Source organism: Cygnus atratus, chromosome 10 (assembly GCF_013377495.2).
Source record: "Cygnus atratus isolate AKBS03 ecotype Queensland, Australia chromosome 10, CAtr_DNAZoo_HiC_assembly, whole genome shotgun sequence".
In the NCBI taxonomy this organism is placed as follows: domain Eukaryota; kingdom Metazoa; phylum Chordata; class Aves; order Anseriformes; family Anatidae; genus Cygnus; species Cygnus atratus.
In genome coordinates this window covers 18,137,030-18,157,782 of record NC_066371.1, presented here as the reverse complement: position 1 = coordinate 18,157,782, position 20,753 = coordinate 18,137,030, and the positions used below count along the sequence as shown (strand labels likewise).

Here is a 20,753-nt window from a genome sequence, read left to right as displayed (position 1 = left end):
GAGTCGTAGAAGGACATTCTTATGATAAAATGAAATTAGGTTACAGAAGGCCAAAGGACAGGTAATTGATGTGATTAAGGTCAGAGATGACAGTGAATTGGAAACCACTTTTATGCCTCTCTGATAAACAAGATCATTTATTGAAGTTTTTTTTTTTTCCTGTGTGCTATTTGCTACCTGCCTTTAATCCTTTCAGACTAAGAGGGTACCATGTTTCCCTTTTTATTATTACTTTTTTTATTCAGTTTTTCTTTAGGTTTTCATTCATTGTCATAGTTGCTGTTTCATTTGAACATTCTGCAGGAAGCTGTTTAAAACTAAAAAAGAAAAATGTTCACAGTGACTGGGAAAGACTAGTAACCCTTTAGTTTTGGGTGTCAACAGTATAACTTTGTGTAAATTTATGTCCTATATTACCTCAGGGAAAAATATTTTGTTTGATATTTACTTACAGATTTGGATGCTTCTTTCATTTTCCTAACAGTAACTAACTTTTCCTGTTCCTCACACATGAAATTGCCATCTGCATGCTTTTATCCATGCCTTTATATTTTATTATCTTCAACGAAGAGCATTTTGCATTTAAATATACATTCTAATATCTTAATATGATAAAACAGGCAAAGATACGTCTGAACCGAACAACTGCACTACTTTTTTGCTGAGGCAGATATGACTTGGCAGTTTGAGTTTTTCTTCCGAGACGGTCACATGTACTGTAGTCACCAGAATTGTGGTTCAAAGCCCACAGTGATTATCTGCACGTCTTGCTCTGATTAGGAAGCATTTTGTTGTTGTTCTAACAGGTTTGCTAGAGCAGGATTTGTGTAAGAGTCAAAGATGGACCACTTCTAGGTACTATTCAGTGATAAAACTTCACCTTTTTTTGACCTCAGATTGTAGCAAAATTACTGAATGCAATATTTAAACAAGCCTCAGTTATTCACAGCTCAAGGTTCACTGTAAAGAACACACTCACTCAGAGATCAGAAAAAGTGAATATAGCAGCATTTCTGAATTGCAATACTAGTTTGTGTGCTGACTAACAGAGCCTGGGTCCTCACAGGCATACCCTATCACAATTCCCCAGCACCACTATATGCTGAACACTGTATAAGATAATGTACAGGAGTTCAGGTCCATCCATAGTATGTAAACATGCTATAGAATTACCTTTTAAGCTTTTCCTTACTTTTTTTTTTTTTGAGTGAGTTTGTTCTACTTATAAATGTGGATCAAGCCCAGTAAGTCCTGAACAAACCCAAACATTCACCTCATTCTCCTTAAATCTTCTTCTTGTGATAGATTTCATTTTCACCTCAGTGGTACATAGTATTTTTTAAGATGCTCCAAGTTCTTTAACATTTTTACCACGACAGTTGCTACTGGCTGAGGAAATGCCTCAGTGGCACAGAGGTATACAAGAGGGAGGAAAAATATCTCCTTGAAAAACATTTTCCTTATCCCATTTTACCAAAGTGTATTTTTCAAAGCTACTATAACTAAAAGAAAGCTGTAATGAAAGTTTGGCATTGCTGTTAATGGCATAAAGTATTTCTTTCATAAGAACAAGGTAATGTCTTACTGCTCACACACAGTATCTCTGTCTCATCAGTATTAAATTAAGAATATTAGGATTTGTTTGTATTTACAGAAATATTTTAAAGTAAAATATACAGACATTAAGAACAACCTTCAGCTTTGCAATAATGAGCTCACAGTAACATTTGGAATCACTGAGACAGCGTGGCTGCACCAAGCACCTCAGAAACAATAAAATGGTTGTGGGAGTGCTTTCATTTTGTTGCTATTACAGCTAATTTGTCAGTTTCTTGTTACTGCTACATGTACTACAAAAGCAACTATTTTGATATCAAAAGGTTGAACTGTTTTATAGGATTTGTGACAATTTCACTTCATAATGAAAAGCTTTCTACATGTAATATTCCAGCTGGAATTCTCTCTCTTTCCCTTCCCTCTTTTCTTTAGAGCTGCATAGGAGATAGCACTCAGGGAGACGGCAGCACCAGCATCAATTTGATGAGCAATGACAAATTCACTTTCAGCTAGGATTATTTTTTGTTTCGCTAACTGGTTTTCTTTTTAGGATATCAGTACACAGGATTTCTTGAAGTGACTTAAACATAATGGTATTACTGGAGCTACTAAAGTCTTTGAGGTAATACGTACTGGCTTTAAAATCCTATTTTCAATGATATTGTCCTATTTTGATATTCACAAAGTTCTTACAGAAGTGAAGTTCTTACAGAAAAAAAAAAGAGTATCTAAGACATCTGAGAAATAGGCTTTCTGTTCCAGACCACGGAATGTATACAGTTCAATACATGTAGCATCTGGCTATAAATTAAATGATAAAAACTATTCTCTAATTGTCAGCAAAGCGTAATTGCTTTCAAAATATAATCTCAGTTTGTACAAATAACTATCATCCTTTTTTTGGAAAAAAAAAAGTTCTGAATAAAGATAGTAAGAGATTTTTGGTATCACAAAATTGAAGAATTTTTCTAGATAAGACTCATTTATATTTATGGAATGTATTTACTTCAGAGTTATTTAAGAACTAATTGGTAAAATTCAAAAATTATTCTTAAAAAAAAATTCTTGATAAAACTGGTTTAGAGTAGTCTTTTTTTTTCCCTGATCATTGTCCTCCAGAGATCTAAAATGTATGATTAGTTACATCATACCTATTTCCTCTAATGTAAACCAAACATCACTGAAGTATAGCAGATCTAGTTTTACAGATTGCAAGTTCCCTTTTTTCAATTAGGATTGCATTTTAAGAGGCCTGTTTCTCATCTGTTAAATTTCATTATATTAGAAAATGCAAAATACTGGCATGTTTTGTGTAGTGCCCTAATAGGCTTGTATAATTTCTCCTCCCCCATCAAAGTCAACCAAAAATACACCAGTAACATATTTTCCCTTACTGAATTAATTCAGAGTCTTCAGGGATCATCGTGTTCAAAGGTTTGCACGAGAAAATGTCTTCTGGGAACGGTACTTGTTTGAAGTGGATTTAGTTGGTCTAATAACCCATACTGTGATACTACATTTTTACTGAATGAAACACAATGCCAGAAGTAATTTTCTGTGAATTTAAATGTATAGGAAGCTATGCATAGCAAGCAATGCACTCTCAACAGGATGTTTCATTTTAGAACAATAGCATGTGGTTGTTGTGTTTGATTGCTTAAACATAATTTAATAATAGAATACTCTGCATTGCACTGTGGAGGATCTGAATTCAGAACATTCAGCACATTCCTCTCATTGATATCTGCACCACCGGTCTAAGCCAAGATACACACAGATCAGTTGGGTAAAATTTTCTTTGTGTGATATCACTAAGTTGATACTATTGACCAAAGTAAAAGAACCTCAGTCTGACCTGAAATGTATATCTGATATCACAGATTCTTGGTGGGAAGGATTCTAAGTGAATGAAATCTGGGTAGCTAAATCCCAAAATAGCTGTATAACCTCAGAATCAGATAAAACATATTAACTTTCTCCGACATAAGCTGAAAATTCACTGCCTTTTAAAGAAGTGTTAGAATTAATGTAGTCTGATACCTGGACTTTCAGATTCATGTTTCACTCAAACCATAAACATTAATATAAACAGAGCAGCTTAGGAAATGTGAACAGAGCAGACACACAATGCTTGTTTTTCTGAGGCATTTGCAGATCATCATTTTCCTGAGAAATGCCTTTTTTTTTTCCTCTCTTCAAGGCAAACAAAACCTTGTGTGAATGAAAAAACCCAAACCAATAAAAAACCCATCGCAATCCTGCAAGCCAAATGCCACATCTATTTTGAAATTTTTATGGAGTCAAAGTTATTTGTGTACAATTAGCAAGCCACACAATCTAATTGCAGGTTTAAAAAATCCTCATGCAGAAGTTAAACTTTCAGAAGGTCTTGCCAATGAAATTCCACCCCCTCCCTCCCTCTTTTTTTCAGAAATATAGTCCTGATTTTGTTTTTGTCTTTTAACTAAATGACTTGCTGATTCAGCAGACATTTCCAGCTCCAACACTAATATCAGGTCATTTACATTTTCAGTTTCTGCCCGAAACTGAAGAAGCGGCAAACAACATCAAGAAAGCTGAAAGCCAACCAAAAACTACCTGTAAATAAACTCATTCCCATCCTTTACTGCTGAGCACTTTCCTGTTTGGACAGGAATTTAAAGCATCAACTCTATTATATAAAATATCATTAAATAAGACAGCACTTACCTCCACTTAGTATAATGACAGCTATAAATATTGCCAGGTCACTGTCATCTAATTCCAGTGCATTGAACTTCACAGCGAACTCAAACTTGGGCTCCATAAAGTCACAAAAAGGTTTTCTCAGGCTCTTCAGAAACTCCCGTGTCATGAAACCTTGTCCATCAGATATAAGAACTCCATCTTTATTCATCAGAGAAGCCAGGAGAGTATATATGATCTCATGGACACCGTATTTCAGGAGAGTTACTTGATCATTCAGGTCAAGATTCACAAAACCTGGAATGTTCTTGGCAAATTCTGTAATCTCCTGCACTGCCTCCACAGAGCGAAACTGACATCGCTGGAAAATGCGAATTGCTACCTCTTTGTTCTGCTCCTGCAGCGGTGACACATGCTTACACTTGATCTGATCTTCTCCCATCATTAAAGAGTTCATGTCATAAATAACAAATGGCTAAAAATAAAAGGAAAAGAAAAGTTACTTTCACATTTTTTTCTATGACCATTTGACTTACGAGAAACTGAAGTATAATTCGTCAGAAAACACTTAGGAATGTCTGAGAAATGTATCAAGGTTAGGTGCTTTGGGGTTAAGCCTTCATAAACCTATTAAAGTAAATATCCTCATAATGTTAAAATGACTTACAGAAAAGACAAGTAGTTCCTAAGGATTTCTCATGTTCTATGAATGCACATGCTAAAAATAGGACTTTGGGTGACACTTTTCTTAACTGGAGGGGCAAGAGGGTAGGAATAATTACAATATTTGTGATTTTTTCCCTTTTTTCCCCCCCTGTTCATTTTACAGAAGTTCTGTAATAACAGAATTCAAAGTTTGGAATGCTTATTAACAAAAGATGAAAATGTTAATGCTTTTACATGAATTTTACTTTCTTATATTAAATATAATCTTGTAAGTATACAACGACATGTCTGCGCTTCTGCTGATACAATTTTTTTTTTGTGGAAAGATATAGTATGTTCATATTTTGACTACTTCATACGCTGTTATGTTCAAGTTCTAGAAAGTACTGTAAGTACTATAAAATTAATGGCATTATCTGATAAATTCAACCTTTCACTACTAATTGCTTTAAAAATAACAAAGTTAGGATGTATTATGCTTAGAACTTGTCTCTGAGGAAGAGATCACAAATAACACGATACACTGCAGCAGCACAATTCAGAACACAGGAATGAGTCTGACTGTGAAATAAATGCAACTGGAATAAATCAATTTTGAAAACAGAAGAGAAAAAGTAATGCCAGCAAAACTTTTGCTAGGATATGGAAACGGTCTGTTTCAGGATTTGCAGAAGTATCCTCTGGCTTTAAAGAACTGGTTAACTGAGGATTTCTTTAATTTATCTGAAGAACCTTTTCCATAGAGAATAAATAACTAAATAGTTCAATGCTGCACTGAACAAATACCTACAGATATTAATATGCTCGTTAACATGCCCGATTAATTAAAATACAAGGAATTACACACCAACAATTGGACTAGAGAAATGCATTTTAAAATTTAAAATCCTTTATGATTACAGATTCTAATGCCTTATTCATGTGGGTGCTCATTCTTAAGATTTTATATTCACTTTAAGCTGTAGAAGAGATTAAAAAATAACCTAAGACATCCTATACACAGGCTATAGTCCTCTCTCATAGAATCAGCTTGTGGAACCTCTTAATATTCTATTCCAAATTCATTAAACCAGTTTTTCAGTCTATTCAGTGCCAAATTCTTAAGGAATTTTTACAACTGGAAATAGCTACTTTCTTTTGGGTCCAGCGGTGCTTTCTGTAGAGGATATTGCCCACAGGTGCTTAACACTACCCACCAGCTAGAGGTTACTACTTCCATAGTTCTGCAGATGGAGACTGTGAAAATGTTCAGTCATTTGTTTCAGGCTAAGTTGAAAACAGATCTCCAACCTGCTTTCGCTAGGAAGAGAGGGAGGGATGACAGCTGTCATAGCTTTGCCTTTAACTGATACAGCTGCTTAGAAGACAAAGGTCTATCTGTGAACTGAAATAATAGTATCCACACAAGAGGATTTCAGTTTCCAAACTCTTTTAGTTAACTCAATATTCTGCTGCTTACAGGACCAATGAAATTAGTGCTTTCACAGTAACCACAGGCAATCATAGCTCCAAACCATGAGTTTCAGTCAAATACAGTGTTTTTTCCACTTGCACTAGGATTTCAGTGTGAAACTGAAAAAATAAACACACAGAGCTGAGAAAAGCCAGCAGGATAAGGTATTTTTCAAGTTGGGATGGTGTTTTGGCAGCAGAAAAAATATTCTCTATACAACTGTACATATGTATATGCATGCATATGCATATGTAAAACGCTGCCATAAAAAGATTGAGAGGAGGCTTTCAAAAATGTATATTTTAGTACTGGTAGGTCATTCCTTTCTATTCTTTCTAGAAAATCCTAAGTGGCAGCATCAGTACAAGAAAAATTTGTCTATTCTAAGCATGTATATATGCTTTAGAATGACTATATTATACCATCATTCTATTGACATTAGGAGACAAAAATCAAGAGTTCAAAGTCACTAAAAAAAGTTCAGACGAACATTGTGATTAAAATCTTATGTCAAATGAGCACTTTATATCCCAGAAGAGGATGAATTACTTACCCAGTAATTTTAATTTTGACATACTGACTTAACATATCTGATCATTTTTCAATTGATGCAGTCTAACAGTCTAAAGTCAAGATAGAGTTAAGACACCCCACTTAATAGGTGGCATTAACTCTTAAACCTATTAATTTGAATGACAATGCAATGAACTGATTATTACTGGCTACCTTACCCTTAAAACTTGCAAAATATTCCTATTCACTGTTAAAATATGTGGTGGTTGTGTGATAAAGAAGCAGGCAATCAGGTTATCTTCTCTGTACTTAAATTTAAAGAATCCAGTACAAGAAGCAATAGAATCTCCTAGCGCAGTCATTCTGCTTCTGAATAAAGAAATTTCCTTGCAACTTCCCTCCCATATGAATTCTCCTATTATGTATAACATAGATGGAGAGAATCTTTTGGGGGATATCTCTGTGCTTCCTGCTCAAATGATAAATTTGGCTTTTCTTTTGGCTGTGATATTCACTTAGGAGAAGGATTTCTTGTGCCTGATGAATGCTCATCTGCGATTGATCTTGTCTTCCCTCCTTTTCGCTCTGCCAATCACATCTATAATCACTACAGCACAGTATGAAGCTTATGATTAACTTGTAGTAGTACAGGTGTACAGTGGGCAGCTGCAGAAAGAATAAGCAGGCCTCCTGGTGACATTTTTATGATGAAGGGCAATAAACAAGACATATGATTACACACTCCACTTCTATTATGTTTCCCAATGCAGATACCTAGTTACATAGAACACAATTACAGAAAACTGAACTGCTGTATTAATTCTTTCCCAGAAAACTGTTTCTAATACGGAGAGGAAAAGGACTGTGGAAAGACTCTGAAAAAGCAATGATCCTCAAGTGGATTTAGTGTATCAGCTTACTGCAAAATAAATAAACTATGGTAGTTCAAACTTTATATACTCCATAATGATTAGTTATTTAAATTGCAAGTACCTAAATTTGTATCACCATATCTAAAGTTTTTTTTTTTTTTTAAATTCTGCAACCAAATTAGAGACAATGTTAAAATTATGATTTTAACTGCCCTTAGAAAGACAGCCCAACAAAAAACAAATCTTTTCCTACCTTTGAAATTTACAAAGAAAATTAAATACAGTCTTTGTTGCAATCCTGGCAATAAAATTTCTGCCAATCATTTCAGAAAATATGTCAAACAGTTAGTTTTGGAAAAGCTATTTTTATCTTTAGTTTCTAAAATAGTGATAACATTTTTTAAAAACTACCATAATTACCAGATCTTATTCATCCTTCTTTCCACTGATACCAAAAGTTAGGTACTGCCAGTGGTTTCCAAAGGAACCCACAAATACATGTATCTCTATTCCTTACTTTTCAAAATTCAGTTTGTACCAGCATAAAATACTGATCTGATCCACGATAATCCAGTTAAAAGCAGGAAGTCGTCAGAGCACCATAAGTATCATAGTTAAGGTTACTGATGCTGATGGTACTGTGAATCATTTGACACTTACGAAAAGAATATTCCTTTGAATAGAGCCAGTACTGATAATATTTTATGATGATATGCTATGATACGGATGCTTGAAGAATATAGCAACCAACTGCTGACAGCTAGATAGCCACCTTAAACAGATAGTGTGGAAGATAACCTCTGATAAAGGAGAAGGAAAACGGGAAGAATGGATCAGAGAATACAAAAAGGTTAAGATGACCTTCAAATTCTTGTACTGGTTTCAAGTATTTTATTAGGTGAACTTGGAGTTTTTTCAAATAATGTTTACTTATCCTATCTAAAAACATTTCCTGTGTTTCAGACACAGCTTGAAACATGCAACTGCCAACAGCAAAGTTTTTTGTTTTTTTTTTTTTTAAAGATGTGTTGTCAATGTGGTAAATCATTTACTCAAAAGAAAAAAAAAAACAACAAAACAAAACAGAGGGAACTAACTGATTTGTCTGTCGTTTTTCCTGTCAAGATCGCCCTCGCCTTGGCTTTGGTCAGAGGGAAGGACTTTATGTATGAGTCATACAAGTGCTTGGCAAGTGCTCGCAGATCAGCAGATTCAGGGTTTAGCTGGTCGATGTCGCTGGAAATCTCTGCCAGGAGCTTCTCCTTCTCCGCTTGTGGCATTCGCCCAAACCTGATGGCTGAAAAAGATGACAAGTAATTTTCAGTTATAGTTGAACCTACATATGCATATTTTAATAGCTTTTTTTTCCCGCCACCTTTTATTATAAGTTCTTCAATTTTTTATTAAAACAGTAGGCAGGCAAGTAAGACTAAGATGATCCTGTCCAGTATTATAGGCAAACTACTGAAGTGCTTCAAATATATGTAAACAAAACCAATCTCAAAGAGGAAATAATCTGTGTCCAAACAGTAAGATTACAGTAACTTGCTCAGAAATGCAAAACTATTGTCAGCTCACCTGACAGACAGAACTGGTGAAAACCACTGATTCTACCTCCAATCTAAATAAAATGTAAATAATCTTTAAGGTATTAAAATTCGGTTGGCCTAAGGTAGGAAACAGTGTTCAGCCTTGCATGGTTTTGGGCAAACCACCATATGGATCTCAGCTTCTTCATTTGTTTAGAAACAAAACACCCACATACCTTGCAGGAATAAATTCCTAAATAGTACAACAGACCTTAAGATAGCAAGCGATATAAAATGTTACCAAAATAATTAAGGAATGAGAAAGAAGGTTGTGCAGGGAATAAAAAAATATGAAAAGGCTGAGTTCTTCATGGTAACCCTACATACATGCTGTATTGACAGAACAGGAAATGGTTCTGCCTAGTCATATGATTTCACAATTGCTCTGTTTTACACCTACATACTTAATAGTCAAGGCACTGCTTATACTTATGGAGATTGACTTGGAAAATATTTCAAATGAGCCATCCAGATCAAAACTGACTTATCGTATTTCAGTAAACAGGATTTATTTTATAGTAAGAAAACAAAGCAGAGCAACAGAGCATCAAAACAAAAAACAAAAGGAAAAAATAAAGGTTTGCATTTCAGCCTTAGGAGGAAAGAGAAATATTATAAATATTTTTTCAGTGGTTAGTGGATGCTCCAGTTTCCTGGATGAAGAAAAATTGCTCTTAAGAACATACATATGAATTGTTATACTTGGGATGTTTATTTTGGAAATCATCAGCCATTTTCCTGTTTTGAGGATGCTGGCAGTGTGCTGATAAACAAAAATGACACTTTTTTGCAAGAATAAATAATTGCGTTAAAAAAAACACGCAACATATAGCATGTAGTATATTTATTGATCATTTCTCCTATTTCATAGTATTCTTTATTTTTATTTGTTTGTATGCATTTTTTTTATTTTTATTTTTTTTACAACTCTACTACATTTTCTTTTCCGTATACTTACTCTCTGATTGATGCTAAATATTTCATATTTTTGGGGTATTCTTAGAGCTTATGTGTCAGAATAAAAATCAGCATGAAGGGAAATCTAGTTCAACAGGAACAAATTAACATTTATTTTTTTCCTGTAAACGTATGTTGCTTATAGTTTTTTCATGAGGGAAATTTTGAATGATTGCCATCTGATATTTGTTTTGGACCATATATACCATGGTACTTTTTTTTTTTTCCTCTCATGGGGAACACTAAGTACTCTTAGTCAGCTACTAACAATAGTTTTCAGTGAGACATCACTGCCAGCCCTCCTTATTTCTGAGAGCAAAATAATTACAGAAAAATGATGAACTTACTAGTTTATATGACATATGGTAATGGCTAAAAGAGACTACCAGCATTCTGTTAAGATATCAACGTGAATGGATGGCAAAGTTAGTGATGTATAAAAATTGATATAAAACAAAAGGAGTTCGTATTTGTACTTAGTGTAATCTAAATAAAATGATGAGAACATTCAGCACAACTACCAAGGAATTAATTCAAACATATAGGCTTCAATGAACTCTGCAAATCAAGAACATTTTGTGGTCATTTTGCAGTTAAATGGATTCTCTCTGTTCAAAATTCTTATTTGTTGTTAACACAAACCGTCCTTTGATTATTTTTTTAAATACACATGAAAGTTGGTAAAATGAAACCCATTATACTCATATCTGCATTTTAGATATTGAAAACATAAGCCAAAAGAAATAGGAAGTATTTAATGAAGTAAACACAGTGAAAACTCACTGAGAATACTGGATAGCATTTACAGATTTTTTGGTGATATTGAAGGACTGACTTAATAAAAAGAATCAAACTATTATCAATGTAATAAAGCTAAAATATATTATTGCATACATATCATAAGTATTTATTAAAAAGACATCAAACAACTAAAATATGTTGTCAAGAAGGTGTTAAAAATAATATAGCCAATAAAAGCATTAAAGTTTAACTTAGGAGTTCATATCGAACAGAGCTACACATTTGTTAAATTTGTATTTTCATTATAAATTATTATGTTCTTCATTAAACCTCATTTCAGATTTAAAAATCATAAAATTTGTAACATTCATGGTATTATATTTTATGATTAATTTGTCAAATGTGTATTTTTGTAATACCTTCATCAATGGAAAAAATCTTGTGATACTTTAATGCTTCATATGGGTTTCTTGCCAACACATTCAGCTCCTTCTCAACATCTTTTTTTTGATGACAAATTTGCAAACTGAAATCTTAAGTGAAGTCTATCAAGACTTGTCAGACAATTACAGTAAACTTTTTAATTTGGAAGGCAAAGCAAGGCAAATATTAGTTTCATATAAAGGACTGTTAATAAAAAGGGGAGATCAGAGTTGCTAATGTCTATAAAATGTTGATTGCTCCCTGAAATATATGGAGTGTAATTTGGTACGACCTGAGGACTTCTTCACACATAGTAAGAAATACTTAACAATTCTAAGAAACATGTCCTTTGAGAGATTTCATAATCCTATCAGGAGCTAGGTGCTTTTGACTAGATTTTCTTTTTTTAATGATAAATCCTACTTGTAAAGTATTTTGATATTTTATATTGAATTAAGGAAATTTATGGCATTATATAAAATAACTTTATCTTTGCAATAAATCATGTATTCTTAACAGTCTGATATGAATTCTATATACTAATTCTTCACATATTATGGAAATGGAGCTTGACTAAACACCAGTATAAAACATGATTCTGATGTGGACCCATTCTTGACAGTCAGGGTTTGCAGAAGCAAGCTTATAATCTAGAATTTCACTAGCACAAGACCCCCAAGGTTATTTTTCCAAACAAGGGATAAAAAATGGACAGTATATTGCTTTTCCTTCCTATCTTTTAATATTAACTTAGCTCTAAAATAATTTATACACTTCCCCAAGGCATTAAAAACAATAGGAATTTCCACTTTTTTTTTCTTTACTGGAAAATTCTTGATGATATACCACAGTGTGTACACAAACTATCCCACTGATTACTGAAATAGAATTGTTTGATGGAGAGATTTTATTAAAGCGATCAGGGATTTTCAAAACAGACTCTTCTGTCATTAGAGAATAACTAAGAGGTATACTTGTTTTCTTTTAAGTAACAGAGACCAGACGGGTAACAAACATCTTGCTGGAATTTCAAACATGGGTGAATATACTAATGCATGGGTTTTTTTTGTTCTGTTGTGTTTTTTTTCCAAGTACATTTCTATAAATCGCCAAAATGGCTGGGGGTGGGGATTAGCAGAGTGGTATTAATTTCTTTTTTAAAACTTGTGGCAGTTTTCCACAGAACTGTATCTATTATTATTGAACAGATAATGCTACTATAAAATAGGCTTACTTTTAGCTTAGAGTATAAAATGACAGCATAGTATGTATAGTTTCTACATATGCCCCGTATCCTATACCCTGAATACTCTGCATTGTCTCATCTTGCTGAGTCTCTTAGAAAGTAAATTACAGTATTCATGCCTGCAGTTTGGTATTGTTTAACAGCAACCTATCAACAATTTGTTATTTAGCATTTACAACTCTCTATAGAATTTATAATAAAAGACAATTTACACTGTATTTGTTTTCCTTATGGAAAACAAGATTAACTACGGGTGTTCCAGAATCAAGTTTCCAGTGTGTTAACATCCAACAAAGGATACCCAATTACATTTGCAAAGTAGACTTGTGTTATAATCCCTAGTGCTTCTAATACAAAACTATTTCCATTACTTTATAGATTGCATTGGAGATCACCATACATTTATTTACTCTTAATAGTTCTAAGCCTTCTACTTAGCCAAGAGAGAAGAGGGAGAGAGAGAGAGAAATAGTACTGCCAAAGGTAGCATTGAATTATGTAACAAGCCTTTTTGTTAAAATGCTGAGGACATTACTTTGAAAGGAAATTAACACGCATTGCTATATGGCAAGCTAGGTTATAAACACTAATTTATATTCTTGAATGTTTGTATGCTGCATTCAGAATTGACTTAGATGTAGCAAAGCTTACTCATATCATAGAAAGCTATTATATCAAATGTTAAATCAATTATCAAAGAATGCACTAGCTCTTTAGCTAATCAAAGTGGTATAGCGAAGCTCTCCCTTACTGACCTAAAAAACCCAATGCTCTTACTGACCTAAAACAAGCCACCTGAGCAGGCTTGCCAGCTATCAGATTACATCTATCAGTTCAACAAACCAGCCAATAATATCAGCAGAGTTTGCATTTACCTGATAGGACCAAGTCTTCTTCTAAATAGGTGAATTTACTTCAAGAATGGAAATGGGATCTTACTGTTTTCTGTACTATATTCACCTTTAGGGTCTATCTTGTTGCCTGTCATCATAATAGTGAACTTTTATGTAAAATAATTAAGCACTGATAAAATCCTTCAGGAAAATGTCATTTTTTGTCATGTTTGGCATGTGAAAACTGTGCTTGGAGTAAAGTTTGCTATCTTTCTTTTTAAAATATTTTTTAGGAGATGAAGTGTATGTTTATTAGTAATCTGTTACTCCCACGTTTCTTTGTTTCTAAATGTGTGTTTTTAGGATGGATTAATAACAGTGATCCACCTTTAAATGCTGTCTGTAGACAGTAGCCTAGTCAGTATAAATGCTGTCTGTACACAGTAGCCTAGTCAGTGTTTATTGGCATGGAATACAAATTTGAGTCAAAATTCAGTTTCGTGGTACTAGTCTGGTAGTTTCCTTTTGGAGAAATCATTGTCATTGTTGTTTTCAGGGGACTGAGATAAAAGTCAGGGAAAGATCAGTGGGTTTATGGAAGGAATGTGGGAAACAGCAGTGGGACTTTGGGTGAGAGAAGTAGGAGGGATTGGTAATATTTGTGGAGGTTAGGGTAGAAAAAGGAGAGTTCACAGGGTGGATAAGAAGAGTTCACAGGATTTCTGGTGGCTGAGAAAAATTTCAGGGATCTGTAGATGGGTGACAGGTTCTTCTCCCTTTTCTGCACCGCCTTCCTGTGACCCTGGCTTCACCTTCTATTTCTCTGGACCACTTATCCTCTTTGCTACTCTATCTTCCCTCTCCTGCATGCCATATTATATTCTTTGTCTTTCTGTGGAAACAGAATACTTATCCTTATGCCACATTTTATGACTTGGAGAAGTCTCTATGACAGCTTCTAGACTACTCTCTGTAGCACACTGCTCTTCTGATTGTCTAGATTAGGGATTTTTTGGAGAACAAATGAGTTCCCATATAGAGAATAAATTCAGTTTCTTTCACTGAAGAACAGCAGACAGAGCCAGGGCAGAAACCTTTCTGCGTTTACTTGAAGCATGTGCCCAGATTCAGCAATTCAGTGCTCCCAGAAATTATAATAAAGACATATTGCCATGTGTGCTCTTTTTTCCAGTACATTAGTTGGCTTTACATAAATAGTATTTTTAGTGTAAGAGAAAAAATTAATAGCATTTCCAAAAGGAAAGAACAAAACTTTTTCTTAGTGGTACTTCAGAATACAATCTGAGCAATTGAGGGTTAAACGCAGAACAGCACTGTGGCTAGAGAAGGAAAGGAAAACAATATCCAAAGCATGAGAACACTACTGTCTTTCTTAACCTTCAGCCAAGTGGTATGTAGCATTTATACATGAAAAAATGTGACTGTTAGCTGCTAAGTGTCTCGTTGCATTCTCCCCCTGCCTTTTTTTTTTTTTTTTTAAGTGCCCTAACTATTCATTTTACAATAATATATCTATGCAAAGAGAGTCACCGATTGGAGCCCTCTGGCACAAATAGTCCACATTCTGATTCCAAGAATGTAAAATTCAGATAGTTTCACTATCCAAGTGGACAAACTTTAATCTGTGGATGTAACATTAGAATCTGTCTCAGTGCCACTGACAACCTCCAGTGTTGCATTTCTGCATGCTTCTTTATAGAGACTTGCGTCTTCATAGGCAAAATTTAGTTCTTTTTTTAGAAATTTGTTTATAAATGATGGAGGGGGCAGGTATGGTTTCATACAATCTGGAGCAGGCAAAAAATGCAAATGTAGAAGCCAATAATTGAATATAAGCACTACTAACTCCCTGCTAAGTTAACTGGTGGCAAAAGTCAATTAAAGCATTCTTTCAAGCCCTGGGGGAAATGGCAAAACCATACCTCACTCCTGCCCCTCATAACCATGGTCCCTGCTGGTGCCACAGGTTCTTCCTTGCTGTGGCTGACCAGGAAGAAATAGCATGTGAAACATTCATTTTAAAAATATTTCCTGGGACATTGTCAAGCCAGAGAGAATGATCTTGGCCTTCCCCTTCTTGATAGCACAGGACATGGTTCACATTGTGGAAGCCATGTTGCTAGTTTATGAAAGAATTTGGCATGCACCTTGAAAACAATAACAACAAACTCCCCTGAACTACTATAAAAATACCCACAGTAGCATTTCAAAATTAGTTTTATTTTTAAGAGTTACTGTTGCATCCCAGGAACTTGAAAACCATATTTTCTACTAGCAAAACATTTCCCATACCATTTTACATTCACTGAAGTAATAACTTCACAAACCACAGTTAAGCTTCCCTCTTGGGGACAACACACTTATTTTTTATGCTGAAAATAATGAAAGTTCTAAAAAAGCCACAGAGAAATTATTTTCCCAGTCATGCTTGCAATTCTTTACCCTTAGAATTACATAAGTCTCTATGTTATGACATTTAATTCCTGTTTCTACTCAACTTTGCCAAAGCGAGGCAGCAAAGAATCTTCATTATGTCTTTCTGTCCAAACATTCACAAATAAGTATTTCCACATGAGTTGGTATATTAATTTTAAAGTTCAGAGGGATTTTCTTCTATATCCTATGCAAGAAAACAGTATTGTGATATGCTTAATGCTATCTGCTTACCTACTGTAAAGAAGGCAATCACAGAACCATACACAATTGCATACAGTTTTGCAAGCTAAGACTACAACATATAGTAAATGGAAATGCTGCTTACACAGTTCACAGATGGGAGGGCATATTCACCTCTAGATGGTGGAGAGGTCAGACAGTGCATAATACACAGGAATCACAGCTATACACGCTAATATGATGAGAGGCCAACAGCTGAATGAGCATGCTGAGAAACACTACACTCCTACTTACCACACATTGGAATCTATGCCCAGATGTGGGTATCCTAAGGGAGGAGGAGGACAGTTTTTTTTAAACCAGTACAGCGTATGGCCCATTCATTCAAATATCTTATGCTCTAGTATGAGGAAGTGTTAACTTAGTGATGTTAACTTCCCTGGAAAAGCATTCTCTGCATCAAATTCAAGTTGCTGTTATTCACAAACTTTTGGTAAATTCTCTACTTCATTTTTCATAACTAAGTTAAGTTTTTGACTTACAGGAAAAGGATATTAAGCTACAGTATGGAACAGAGCCTTACCAAAAAATAAGACCACGACCTGAAAAATAACAATTACACTAGGAACATGTTCATGAAGAACAACTGACAACGTAATGAGCAAGAGTAATGGAGAGTAAAACCAACTTGTTCATTATATTATGTATTATATTGCTAAGTGCAGATCTCTACCTATCTGATTTTTATATTCAGCAATCTCCAATTATATATGTAGCCTGCTAAACACAGAGGCAATCTCTCTGATACATATTTCTAAACTGCCTGGTATAGAGAAATACAAGACTGTAGAAGTTACAGCATCACATTAAGTAATCATATATATGCTTCATATTATTTTTGAGAAGAAACATTATTGTTTTAAAACATGCCACAAACACTTACCATTGTGTGACATTCCAACAGCAAGGCATTTCTGAAATCTGCAGTACTGACATTTATTTCTGCTTTTTTTATGGATGCGACAATTAAGATCACACCTGTCATAAATTAGCTTTAATCTGATGGTTCTTCGAAAAAAGCCCTGTAGCAAACATAAAAACACGTAAAAGGAGAGAAGAAACATTGTCAGTGTCACTGTCTTACTTCTGTAAACATACAAACATGTTTCTATATAAACACTGAGCCTAAATTTGTTTTAGATAGGTGATGCTATGGTCACACCATCTGCGTAGCAGCATGCTCCTGATCTGAATTTATTAGCTATTTTCAAATCAGTTTGATAGAAAAGTGTCTCAAAAAGCTATGGAAGCTAATAGGGATCTATTGGTTTGAAAGGATCCTAGGAACATAAGTTGAGAGCACTACAGAAGTACTGAGCATGAAGAATACCATGCCAACAGAAGCAAGGCTCGATTTGTTCAGGTGCTCATGAAACACTTGGATATAAAGTGAACGTAACATTTTAAAAATTTAAAGCTCACTATGTAGGAAAACAATGTAGTTCACAATGTAGGAAAAGTGTTATAAATGACCACAAACCAGAAATTCTGCAAAGAACAGTTTGATCTCAAGTATATAAAAAGGTTATGTGTTTCCTACTTATTTAGATCGTCTTTCCCACATATTTCTTTATTCTATTTTAATTATTTGTTTTCCTTTTTGAGCTTGAGTGCTTACAGAGAATTTATTTTCCTTTATTTATTCTATTTCTTTTCGTTTGCACAATGCTAAATGAATTTTCCAATATAAATTTCTGTGTTCTATCTTCTAGGTTCTTTTATTTTCTACTTTGTTCCCACTGTTTGGATTTTACAAATTTGCAAAGTACATTGGCTCATGAAAAATACAAAAACTTGCTGCCAAACTCATGGTAATTATTACTCAAGTCTTATGAAGACAGAAACCATTACGTAAATTCAGAGTTCTCTTTTGACAGTCTACAGGTGTTTTCTGAGATCAATGATTAGTAGCTAAAAAAGTTTATCCGAATTTATCATAATTAGTTCTTTGTAACAGCTACTTTATTCTCATAGAATAATACTAACAATAAAAACAATATTGACTCTTATTTATATAGTTCAGTGCAATGTAAGTAATCAACAACATACTTACTGCTTTAAGTATGTTCCTCATTCAGTGCTATAATTTTTAGTTAAGGTCTGCATTGGATCTTTACTATCACTTATTTTCCTCAAGAGATTGAAAATAAGGATGATGTGAATTTAAACTCAATGAATTGTTACTAATTCCTATCTCCAGTGTTTCTTTTCTCATTCTTGAGGATGGTCAATTATTATACCATTCACTTTCCTTTATTTGTTAGGTGTTATTGACTAAATATCAGTGACATCAAAAGTAGTCAATGGTGTTTTAAAGCAGAAAGCCACTTTCTTTAATATCATTAGACCTTTCTGTAGTCACCTAGAAATGTGTAAATTGAGTAAAGAAACTCTAATCAATCAGATTCTATTAACAATAGAATCTGAATTTTAAATTGCTCGGAGTATTGAGCTTTGGAATTCAGCATGAGTCTACTTTTGCTGCATTTTATGAATTCAAATTCTACAAGTGATCTCCAAGACAGCAAGAATGAAATATAATTGCATAATTGACAAAAGTAGAAGAAATGCACAATAAAAATCAAATAGATCAGTAATATAATTAATAAAAAAGAAATATTTTACTCTCTCACTTATTAAATTATAAAGTATTTACATTGTATATGGAACAATTTAATTTTAAAAAGATTTAAAACTCTTTTTAAAAAAGCATAGCCCTCTAATTTTACCAAATGATTATTTAGATGAAAATTGTATCAAATCTTACTTCAGAGAAAACACATTTGTGACTACCTACCTTACAACCTTCACATGCATGCACACCATAATGAAATCCAGAGGCCTTGTCCCCACACACACGACATTCAATAGCCATAAGGGAGTTGGAAGACTCCTCATGAGGTTTATTGTACAACTGAACTTTCTCTGAAAAATAGGGTGGGGAAGGAGGCTCCATTTTGATTGCACCTGCATATAAAGGAGATTTAAATGATAAACTCAAAGTATAATTAAACAGATAGTAGAAGAAGCAGCAAGGAATAATCACAAGCAATCACAGTAAACAGATTCATAGGTGTGCTTCATAATACAAAATGACAAGTAGTAAACAAAGGATGTACAGGAAACTAAGCTGTAAGCAGATATTTCACTGGTAGTACATAGGCTGAAAACCCTTGAAGAAGCAGATTCTGATGGAGAAACCATGTTACAGATCCAGTTTTCAGAACTGTAGCGTGGAGTGATTTGAAGATAGAGATATTCAAAATTTATATATGAAAACCTTATACTCAAAAGGACCTCTGCCTTTTCCTGGTATCTAATTACATTGTATTACTTTAAGGTGTTCAGTACCACTGCAGGGAGAAGAACTGGAGTCTCTAATCTCATAAAAGTAGTCTAAGTATCTAACAGGCCCACATTTAAAAATTTGGATATTTAAAGAAATTAATCACTCTCCTGGGAACACTGTTCCACTTTGGATGCAGTCTAGAGATTAATTTTCTCTTCTGAAAATTTCTAATTATTGAGACAGCACTTTGTAATATTAAACAAGTTCGAACAACCAAAAATGATATTTTTAAATCTGTCATGACTGGTCACAGAAGAAAGCTGTGACATTTGACACTATAATATTACATCAGATCACAGCTCAGGAATTATATAACATACATAAGTATTATAAAAGGTGAATGCTTTGTTTTCTAGCTGGCTACACAACATAAACTAGAAAGTTTTCTTTCCTATAGAAACTAGGAAGAAAAGAAAGCACAAAATTATCTGAGTAAAGATCAAGATAATTTGGTGTACCTAAACTCTGCTGGACTCTCTAGTTTGTTATTAAAATATTATGGAAATTTCTAATCGAACAAAAGAAAAATAAGTTACTAGCTGTAAAAATGTCTTTTAATTCACTTCATAAATAACCCAGACGTATATAGCACCTGCTTCTCTACTACCACCAAAACTAAATACCATAATTTTCCTATCAAGAATTCCCTGAAATAATTCTTGTATAGCTTTCTACAAACAAAAGTGATGTCTGTGGATCTTTAAAAAAGTTCCAGGCACAGCAACCTGAAATCTTACTATCAGTAGGAATGCAGTAGTAACTTAGTTAAGAATAGGCCCCTTCCTTTCTTAAGGAAGTGTATTTTTTTATATAACTGGGGAAAGAGGGGCTTTTTTTCATAGCATATAAATAATACTAGCTCACAAAGCTTCCAGGTTATGTCTGCATTAGGAACACTGATAAATGTAGCCAATATTTCTATTCCATAAGTTTCTTACCTTATTCAGAATTCAAAAGCTGCATGTATTATTAAGTAATATGCTGTGTATGGTGTTGTTTTTTTTTAAATATCCAAGATATTTATTTTGCACTGATTTTAATATAGACAATTTACACACAAGAGATATGAATAGGAAACTGAAGGTTTCATAAAGAAGAGTGGGATTCATGTGATTAATAAAAAGTGTTTACGGCCATTTTAGATACTATATGACAGCTTGCCTAATCTCTAA

General features: G+C 33.9%; 1 protein-coding gene across 1 annotated transcript in view; it reads right to left on the bottom strand.

Annotated features, from left to right (window-relative positions):
* The window catches only part of PPARG (peroxisome proliferator activated receptor gamma), a 58,200-nt gene that overhangs the window by 3,430 nt on the left and 34,017 nt on the right, over positions 1 to 20,753 (bottom strand). The window contains exons 3-6 of the mRNA XM_035558447.2: positions 19,030 to 19,199; positions 17,116 to 17,254; positions 8,844 to 9,043; positions 4,267 to 4,717 (exon numbers count right to left, since the gene is read on the bottom strand). Coding sequence (XP_035414340.1) covers positions 4,267 to 4,717; positions 8,844 to 9,043; positions 17,116 to 17,254; positions 19,030 to 19,199 — 960 coding nt within the window. The remainder of the gene's footprint in view (positions 1 to 4,266; positions 4,718 to 8,843; positions 9,044 to 17,115; positions 17,255 to 19,029; positions 19,200 to 20,753) is intronic.